The following is a 10,624-nucleotide window of genomic DNA, read 5'->3' as shown; positions in this document are numbered from 1 at the left end:
AGCTAGTAATAATTACTGTTTTAACTTTATTTCTTAGTGGTATCATTAGACTTAGTTATAACAAGAAAAATCTGTTTTATTGATTGTATGCTATGTGCTACAAAAGGCATTTTTTTTTTTAGGACACATTAAAATTTGCTTTAATACTTCTTTGGGGGGGGAACCCACACTTGTAGTGAATGAACAAGAAACATTTTTATGCTATTATTCGTATCTACCATGCCATGAATTCACAGGGGAAGAGGTTCCAGCAGCTCGGGGAGGCACCTTGCCATTTAATGTGACAAAGTGTTGATTGACTTTTGAATTCGTGGGAAATAGGTCCCAGCACCTTGTATCGCTGTTACATGGGGACTATTGGTTATCCTGTGTGCCCCTGCTGTACACATATTATGCCATGAGCTCATGGGGAATAAATAGGTTCTTGCTCCTAAAAACATGGGTCCACTAGTACTCCTGTGTGCTATGTTATATGCTTATTATGCCATGAATTCATAGGGAATGGGTTCCAGGAGCTCAGGCTCCTTTCCATTAGTTCTCACAAAGTGGGCTTCTCGGGGTGGCGCAGGCTGGCGCTTCAGTTGAACCCAGGTAACTTTCTCTTTGGCTTCCTTCTTTTTCTGATCATTTTCCTTCACACTTTTCAGGAAGCTATCTTGGCTCTTAGAGTGCTTAATATGCTCAATACCAACATTAATCCTCTTCGCGAGGATCTTGCCCTTAACTTGTTTGTTTACAACAATGCCAACAGCATGCTGGGTAACATTGTAAACTCTTCCAGTTTTGCCATGGTAACATTTGTGTGGCATGCCTTTTTGAACAGTACCCATTCCCTTGATGTCTACAATATCACCTTTCTTGTAGATTCGCATATATGTGGCCAAAGGAACAACTCCAGGTTTTCTGAAAGGCCTAGAGAACATGTATCGGGTGCCTCTCCTCTTTCCCTTTGTGTTTGTCATTCTGGTGAATTACTGGAAGATGGCGTCTCCAGCCAAAAAGCTACAAAAGGCATTTTTAAAACAAATTTCATTTAATCCTCCTAACCATCTTATAGGTGGGTTTTACCAACTTCACTTTACCTACTATGAAATTGTAATTAAGAGAGGTAAAGAAAATTGCCCTGGTCTCACAGTGAGTAGATGGCAAAAATAAAATTTGTACTCAAGTCTTTCATATTAAGCTGCCTCCCAAAAGTTATATCTAAAATTAAAGTATTTTTATTTTCTCCATAACAAACTCTTTCTTCGTGTATGTCTATTTTTGCCTATGGTGCCATAAATCTCCTTAATATAGAAGATTAAAATTTTGGATATTTCTTTAATTTTTCCCTTCTGCTCATTACCCTTACTATCAAATCTATTACCATGTCCTGTAACACTGCTTCTTCCTCGCTTTCCTTTCTTACTTCCACTAGTTCACATACTTACTCATTGATATCTGCAATAAACTTCCGTCCTCTCTTTCTGCCGTTAGCTCCTGTGCACACTCTGCTTCCTTGAACCTTCAGGAGCAGCAGTTGCCCTGACCAAAAGCCTATAGCTGATCACAGTGTTTTAAGGTCCTTGGCTTAACGGTCTCTGCTTTCCACAATTTGACCCCATTATTTATTTGTTTATTTATTTAACTTATTTTTCTGAGACAAGGTCTTACTCTGTCAACCAAGCTGGAGTGATGTGGCATCATCATAACTCACAGCAAATCCTGGGTTCCAGTGATCCTCCTGCCTCAGCCTCCTGAGTAGCTGAGACTACAGGCATGTACCACCACACCTGGCTGATTTTTCTACTTTTTTTGTAGAGATAAAATCACACTGTTACTCTGGCCTCAAGCAATCCTCTCGCTTCAGCCTTTCGGAATTCTAGGACTATAGATGTGAGCCACCATGTTAGGTAGCTCCCTGGATCTGAGCAGGGTGGATGATGGATGTGGGTAGGCTGCTTTGGACTGTTCTGGGTAAGGCTGACCCGAGCTATTATGGGTATGAGGTTGATTAAGACTTTGCGAGTGGGTTGTTATTAAGACTTTGCAAGTGGATTGTTTTCAAGACCACACATATGGGTTGTTTTGAGGAGAAAGTTAAGACCTTTGGAGACTTCTAAGAAGCAGCTGATACTCCAAGTTGTCCATAAAACCCAGAGGCTGCACTTTCCACAGTGCCTGCAGTCACCAGGATAAGGCCTGGCCTGCTGTGCAGGTTGTTAATAAGTACTGTCTTTTTCTTATGAAAACCTTACTTGTTTTCTTCAATTATTTTGGTGACTCCCTTGAGCCGCCCTACCACTCTAACAACCACACCCAACCCTGCTTATCTCTTTATGTGCCATATAGCCCAGCACATACTTAACTCTCATTTTCTGCTCTCATCACACTCCCTGGAATAGGCATTTTACTTTCTGCCTTTGAAACTTTTGCATAACAAGTCTTTCCTCTTTTGAAATAAATATCCTTTTCCTACCTTTCTCTGTTAAAATGTCCAACTCAAGTGTTTGATTGGCTCTGTGATTTTCACCTCCTTTTAAAGTTCACCTACTATATTTATTATTATCATTTACCACAGTTTACATTGCCTTGTTTGTAATTCAAATTCTGGTATCTGTGTGTGTGTGTGTGTGTGTGTGTATCTTGCTTCTTTAGTCAGATTTTAAATACCTGGAGGGTTAAGGATAGATTTCAAATATTTTCAACATCCATCAGATGTTTGGAATGAGTTTTCATGTAAATTATTCTATAAACAGTTTAATATTCAAAGAAAGCAAATTACTTTGATAGAGGCAACAGGGTATAATGAGAAGAACATGGGTTATGGAATTAAGAATATCTGAATTCCAGTGCAGTTAGCTGTGTGAATTCAATTTCAAATTTTTAATAACATGGGGGTACTTTTGTCACCTTAGAGCTTGTTGTGATGTTCACAGCTTATTGTGAGAGCATTTAGGCAATCTCTGGCATCCATGTGTACTGAAAAATAAAATCATTATGGTTATTTGATAACTGAAGAATGTCATTGTCTTTCTAAACTTTGTGCGGGCATAAATGATAATAGGCTTGAGCCACCATTGTATCCATAACTGATTAATGTGAATAAATGTGTAAAATATTTCTATTTTTAAAGAGTTTGTAGCATATGTCTATGTTTAGGAACATAAATTTAGTGTCTAAATGGTTCTCATCTAAATCAAGGATTCCCAAACACAGGTTCCATAAGAAAATAAGAAAAACAACATTATAATGATTTTTGGTGAAACTAAATAATAAAATTTAAAGGATTGTTATGTATTTTGCAATTATGATTCTCCTATTTTTTGTGGGGGTTAAAATTACTTTGCTTTATGAAGTAATGTTGATCATAGATGGTAGAGAATCATGGTTATGATTTTTGTTGTTGCTTTAGACTTTTTTAAATAAAACAAAGTTGGCCAACTGATGTTGATTTCCACAGTGATTTTGTGGTATGGGTCCATTGCCCCAAGGGCTTGGAAACCCTAATCTAACCCAAACTCTTTGTTTCAAAGTAGAGAATTATTTGATTTACAGAAGTTAAGTTATTGGGCAGCGCCTGTGGCTCAGTGAGAGTAGGGCTCTGGCCCCATATACCAAGGGTGGCAGGTTTAAACCCAGCCCTGGCTGAACTGCAACAACAACAACAACAAAAAAAAAAAACAGAAGTTAAGTTATTTGTCCAACATCACATAACTCACTACTGCAGACTCAAAGAATTCAACTCTATTAACTCTCAATACAGAATATGCCTCATTCTTTAAGTAAAAAACTATCTTTTCTATAAATGAAAAGAAGGATTTATTTTCTATATGAAGAAAAGGAATTGTACAAATTTTATTCATTAATAATAAAACCTATTAATATCCTCCCAAAGGATAGCTTATCACTAACTGGAAGAAATTAGATTATCAACTATACCTCTTTAAAGTATTTTTTTTTTTTTAATAAATTTTCTTTAGTCAGCTGGGCATGGTGGCTCACATCTGTAATTTTAGCACTCTGGGAGGCCAAGCAGGTAGATTGCTTTATCTCAGAAGTTCGAAACCAGCCTGAGCAAGAATAAAACCCCATCTCTACTAAAAATAGAAAAATTAGTCAGTCATGATGGCTGGTGCCTGTAGTCCCAGCTACTTGGGAGGCTGAGGCAAGAGGATTGCTTAAGCCCAGGAGTTTGAGTTTGTTGTGAGCTATGATGTCACTGCACTCTACTCAGGGCGTCAGAGTGAGACTCTGTTTCAAAACAAAACAAAAAAAGTTTAGTTTCATTTTTTTCTATTTATTTTCAAATAAAATAGAATTTTTTATTAAAACATGTCTTTGTGAGCATAAAAAACTCTGGAAAATAAAGAAATTAGAGAAGGAAGAAAAACTCTATAAATCCAGAGAATATCACTGTTGATACTTAAGTGTAGTTCCCGCTGGATATTTTTGTATAGTTGAAATTTTACTACATATGCCTTTGTATTTTCTGATTCTTCTTAAATATTTATTTTAATTTTTAAACATAAATAATGCCGGGCCGGGTGCAGGGGCTCACACCTATAATCATAGCACTCTGGGAGGCCAAGGTGGGTAGACTGCCTGAGTTCGGGAGTTCAAGACCATCCTGAGCAAGAGAGAGACCACTGTCTCTTAAAAATAACCGGGAGTTGTGATGGGCAATTGTAGTCCTAGTAGTCCCAGCTACTCAGGAGGCTGAGGCAAGAGAAGAGCTTGAGCCCAGGAGTTTGGGGTTGCTGTGAGCTATGACGTGACGGCACTCTACCCAGGGTGACAAAGTGAGACTCTGTCTCAATAAATAAATAAATAAAACATTCTCACATTTTATTTATTTATTTATTTTGACACAGAGTCTCAAGCTGTCGCCCTGAGTAGAGTGCATCACAGCTCACAGCAACCTCAAAGTCTTGGGCTTAAGCAATTCTCTTGCCTCAGCCTCCCAAGTAGCTGGGACTACAGGGAGTAGTCCAGTAGTCCCAGCCCTGGGGAAACTATAGCCAGTAGTTTACAGCCAGTAGCCAGTAGTCCCACAACGCCTGGCAATTTTTCTGTTGTACTTGCCATCGTTGTTTAGCAGGCCCAGGCTGGATTCAAACCTGCCAGCTCTGGTGTATGTGGCTGGCTCCCTAGCCACTGAGCTGCAGGTGCTGAGCCCATTCACACATTTTAAAGTCAGAAAGAACAAGCAGTTATCGAATGAAGAGGCTCCTTCTGATCTTATGCTTCAGCCACCTACTTTTCATCCGTTATCAAAATTAATATTTCTAGTTGTTAACGTTTCTCATATGTGTATCCTTCCAGAGATATTGTATACATTGTGTTCAGGTTCTTTAACTTAATATTTAAAAATATGCATTTCCTCCCATCTTATTTTAAATCTTAGAAACAGCATTTTTAAGAGCCAGATAATATTTTACTGTGTAGATACACCATAGTTTACTTAGTCATGTTTACATATTAGAAATTGAAGTTATTTCCAATTTTTGACTTTTAGCAACTTTGCAGAGCCTAGTGTTTAACCCCATGAACCCTGCCAACCCATACCAATTTAACCTCTCCCCGAATTCCCCAGTGATTTGTGCTTTACTTTGCTTACTCATCATTTGCTGTTAATCTAAGAATGTCTCTTTTCAACAATATTCAATATCAGCAACTGATAAGTGAACTATTTTACTGGACTCTCAGGATAAAGCTACCCTTAACGAATATGAAATATAGGAATATAGGAAAAGATGATTAAACTGGTTTTTTAGGTTCTCTGGCCCATTGATTATTTTATTTTAGAAATTGTAGGACTTTTACAATAACTTCCCTTGAAGACTTTAGTTTTTATTCCTATTCCCAAAGGCAAGACTATTGTTTCTTTCTTTATTTCTTTCTTTCTTCCTTTCCTTTCCTTTCCTTTCCTTTCCTTTCCTTTCCTTTCCTTTCCTTTCCTTTCCTTTCCTTTCCTTTCCTTTCCTTTCCTTTTCTTTCTTTCTTTCTTTTTCGAGACAGAGTCTCACTTTCTTGCCCTCCATAGAGAGCCAAGGCATCATAGCTCACAGCAACCTCAGACTCCTGGTCTCAAGCATTTCTCTTGTCTCAGCCTCCCGAGTAGCTGGGACTACTGGGGTCTGCTACAACACCTGGCTACTTTTAGAGACAGGGTTTCACTCTTGCTCAGGCTGGTCTCAAACTCCTGAGCTCAGGCCATCCACCTGCCTCAGCCTGCCAGAGTGCTACGTTTACAGGCATGAGCCACCATGCCAGCCTCTTTTGCTTTTCTTTCTTTTTTTATTTTTCATAATTTTTGTCCTGAGGATGTTCTATTGTTTCTCATGCTGAAGCTAGTCAGTCAACCTGGAGTTGAAACTTTCTTTTATCCCTTGAACTGAACTCAGCTGGATACAGTGACATCCTCATATACTTAAGAAAGAACATCCTTCTGCTCAGCGTTCCATTAAACATTTATTAAAGAAATACACCAGTCCAGAGGAGATGGCATTTTGACTTCATCATCATTGCTGACTGCTTATAGGGAGCTCATAGGTTCAAAGTACTATTGTCTAAAGACTCCCTTCAGAGCTCCCTCTACACCAGAGAGTAGTGATGCATTCAAACATTACACAAGGACAAAGACATAGAAAACAGCAAAGCAATACCAAAAAAAAAAAAAGAGATGATCCAAGTAGAAAACATGCCCAAGAATAAATGTTTATGCTACTTTCAGAGGACTGTGCAGTGTTGATGGGCTTAGAGCTAAATGCTAAAGACATTGGTTCTTTATGGATTGACCAGAAAAAAAAAAATTGCCTTGCTTAAAGGAATATTTGTGGAGTTGGCAATGAGTAGAGAAAGGCAAGAGTCTGAACAAAGTAGAGGAGTGGCTATGTATTTCTGGCCCAGAAGAAGGTATATGTGAAAATGAGAAAGTGAGTGAGAAATCTGGATCTGAGCTATAAGGAAATTGGTATAAAGGGCCCAAAAAGAAGGCTGACAAGAAAGGAAAATACTTAGTTGAAAGATTTATAGTAAAGAAAGAGAAATATGAGCTTAATGTAGATGAAGCTGTCAGAGATAAGCCTAACGTCCAAAAAAACAGATAAATCAGTAAGGCTCCACTTCATGTTTTTTTCTGGGAGTCTCTCCCAACCAACCCAGCTCCCAAACCCTATCCCAACCCCAATAAATAAAAGGTATCATTCTCGCCCTATTCCTTGATATGGAAATTTATCATGTTCTGGATTTAATGTAAAGTGTTATGTAACCACAGGATCCAACCCTCCCCTTCTGACCATATTTCCATTTATGTAATAATATTAAGCTAAGACTCTTTTATAGAAACGTTTAAGATAACTGTGGCAAAATTGCTTTTTGCTTTCAATCATTTTATACATTTCTTAAAAACTGTGTCTACAACCTGACCGCTAATTTGAAACAAGCTCAAGGGGCAAATGAAGACCTAGATTGAGCAGCTTCCAGATGTATTTAATTTAAATAGATCCTTTTAAAGCTGTATCTTGAGATAATTCAATGTAGAAATTTAAGGTACCATGAGAGGATCAATTGCAGAAATATTTTAGGTACAGATGTACTTTCCCCATGATTGTTAAAGGTGACTCCTTATGTGATGGCATTTGAGTGCCCTGAGACCACTTACTCTAGCTAGCAAAATAAATAATATTTGTAGTGTATGTGTGACCTTGGTCCCATTATTTAGTCATTCTCAGCCTATTTCTTCTCTGGAAAATGGAAATAATAGTGCCTGCTTTATAGAATTGTTATAAAGGTTAAATCGGGTTTTCAATAATAGCAGCCTAAATAAGTCAGACTAACCCTCCTGCTGCGTACAACTAAAACACCTGGGGAGAAAAAACATTTTTAAGACTCATGCCTGTAATCCTAGCATACTGGAAGGCTGAGGTAAGAGGATCTCTTGGGCTCAGGAATTGGAAACCAGACTGAGCAAGACTGAGACCCTGTCTATATTAAAAATTGAAAAATCAGGCAGGTGGTATGGCAGGTGCCTATATTCCCAGCTAGTCAGCAGACTGAGGCAGGAGAATTACAGTGACTGAGCTAGGCTGATGCCATGGTACTCCATCCTGGGACAAGAGAGTGAGACTCGGTCTCAAAAAAAAAAAAAAAAAAATCTGATTCAAGGTACTACAGTTAAATTTGGTTAAGGAAAATACTGAGCTGGGGTGGGGAAACTTCAAGGACCATGGAGATTTGACTGGAGTTTTCATACGCTTTTCCATTGAGAGCAAGACCAACAGGTTGAGAGACTGAAAGACTGAATTGTGGTTTTGAAAGCCACAAAGGACTAATGCGACAGGGATTAGTGTTCAGAGCCCTTAAAGGGATGGGAGTCTTGTTAATGAACTTGGCCTCACACTGGATTTAAATTTTTGACCTTAGGGAAAAGGATAATTCAAACGTACCTGCTTGTAGAGACTACAGATTTTGAATTATTTCGATCTATGAAATTGGTTTTTGGTGGTCTTTGAGTGTTTGAGCATGTAGGTGGCTGGCAGAAGCAAACATAAATCCTCTTTGGAGATGAATAACATCTTCTCAGACTTCAAACATTTCTACAATTTTGCAAATACAATACCTGGAAAATAATAAAAGTAACCAGATACACAATGAGTAAAATAACATTAGTTATAATCACTAGAAACAGCAGACAATAGAAATAGACCCACAGAGGCTATAGATATTAGAGTAAGAGACACTGATTTCAAAGCAACCATATTATTAAGGTCAAGGAAATAAAAAAGAAAAAGTCAAACAATATTGAGAGTTTCAACCAAGACAGCAACAGCAAAACTCTATGGCCATGTGGTGGCTTACACCTATAATCCTAGCACTCTAAGAGGCCGAGGCAGGTGCATTACCTGAACTCAAGACTTGAAGACCAACCTGACCAAGAACAGGGTCCCATCTCTACTAAAATCTCTACTAAAAATAGAAAAACTAGCCAGGCACTGTGGTGGGCACCTATAATCCCAGCTACTCAGGAGGCTGAGGCAAGAGGATTGCTTGAGCCCAAGAGTTAGAGGTTGTTGTGGGCTATAATACCACAGCCCTCTACCCAGGGTGACAGAGTGAGACTCTGTCTCAAAAACAAAACAAAACCTCCAAAACAAATCAAATGTATATTCTGGATTAAAGAGCACAATGAGAAAAAGGTCTAAGAGCAGATCAGACAGAATTGAAGAGAGAATTAGTTACTGAAAAATAGTTCAGAAGAAAGTACCCAGAATGAAGTGGAAAAACAAAAAGATAGAAAAATCAGAAAAGATGATGAAACATATAGGACATCAGCAAAAAGTTCTAATATATGTTTCTGGAGACTTCAGAAGACAAGAAAAGACTGCAGTATACTGTAGCAATAACAAGAGATAGTGGCTGATATAATTTCTCAAATTGGTAAAAGACTGCAATCCACAGACTCAATAAGTCCTATGAACTAAAGCAGGATAAAAACACAAACACCTAGACACCTGATACTACTGATAACCAAAGACAAAAAGAAAAGATTAAAAACAGGAAAAGAGGAAAGACAGATTACCTTCAAAGGAGCAAAAATATAGCATATTTTTCAGAAAATAGAAGACAATAAAATACAGAAGTACCAAAAAATGTATACACAATTTAAGAAAGGAAAAAGACCATATTAAAATTGTAACACTCAAGTCACATTTGTCTTCTGCAAACAAAAGAGATGCAAGATATGATATGTAAGCTAACAAATGTTATCAGTATTTGTTGATTACAACTTTATTTTATTGAATTTTTTTTTAGACAGGGTCTCACTCTGTCACCCTGGGTAGAGTGCCATGTCATCAAAGCTCACAGCAACCTCAAATTCTTGGGCTCAAGAGATCCTCTTGCCACAGACTCCCAAGTTGCTAGGACTACAGGCACCTTCCCCAATACCTGGCTAGTTTTTCTTTTTTTAAGAGCAATGGGGTGTCACTCTTGCTCAGGCTGGTCTTAAACTCCTAAGTTCAAGTAATCCACCTGCCTCAGCCTCCCAAAGTGGTAGGATTACATGTGTGAACCACCATGCCTGGAGAATATTATAATTTTAATACAGTTTTTCTTTCTTAAAATGTGTATACATTTTTTGTCACCCTTTGCATATTAAAAGTACCAAAAGAAAAAAAAAGTACCAAGAGAAAATAAGAAAATTGCCAACGTGCAATTCTATACCAAGAGGTATCACCTTCATAAAAAGGTGATACCTCTAAGACAAACAAAATGAGAGAATTCATCATCAACAACCTATACTACAGCAAATATTAGTTCTTCAAGCAGAAGGAAAATAATTCCAGATTTGAAGATACAGTAAAAAATAAAGAACAATATAATGGATTAAACATGTGTATGAATCTAAATAAATATTGTCTGCATAAACTAATAATTATAATCATTTTAGGCATTTAAATGGAGAATTGAAATATAAAAACAATAATAAGGATGGTATATGGAATACATGATGCTGGGAAATTGGTCAGTAGGTCCTGGAATAAATGGTGCAAACTGTTCTAAGATTCTCATGTTGTCCAGAAAAAAAAAGTATTGATATTACACTTAGTTAACAGAAAGTCATACTCAATTTCTAGTGTCA

At 37.6% G+C, this 10,624-nt stretch overlaps 1 protein-coding gene across 1 annotated transcript; it reads right to left on the bottom strand.

Annotated features, from left to right (window-relative positions):
- Positions 1 to 361: 361 nt before the first annotated feature.
- LOC128594318 (60S ribosomal protein L21-like) lies at positions 362 to 971 on the bottom strand. The gene has a single exon (XM_053603004.1). The coding sequence runs from the start codon at positions 960 to 962 to the stop codon at positions 480 to 482; it is 483 nt and encodes a 160-aa protein (XP_053458979.1). The 5' UTR covers positions 963 to 971; the 3' UTR covers positions 362 to 479.
- Between the last annotated feature and the right edge of the window lie 9,653 nt (positions 972 to 10,624).

The sequence above is a fragment of the Nycticebus coucang genome, chromosome 9 (assembly GCF_027406575.1).
Source record: "Nycticebus coucang isolate mNycCou1 chromosome 9, mNycCou1.pri, whole genome shotgun sequence".
In the NCBI taxonomy this organism is placed as follows: domain Eukaryota; kingdom Metazoa; phylum Chordata; class Mammalia; order Primates; family Lorisidae; genus Nycticebus; species Nycticebus coucang.
Note: the sequence above shows the minus strand (reverse complement) of the source record. Positions and strands in the feature narration are given on the sequence as shown.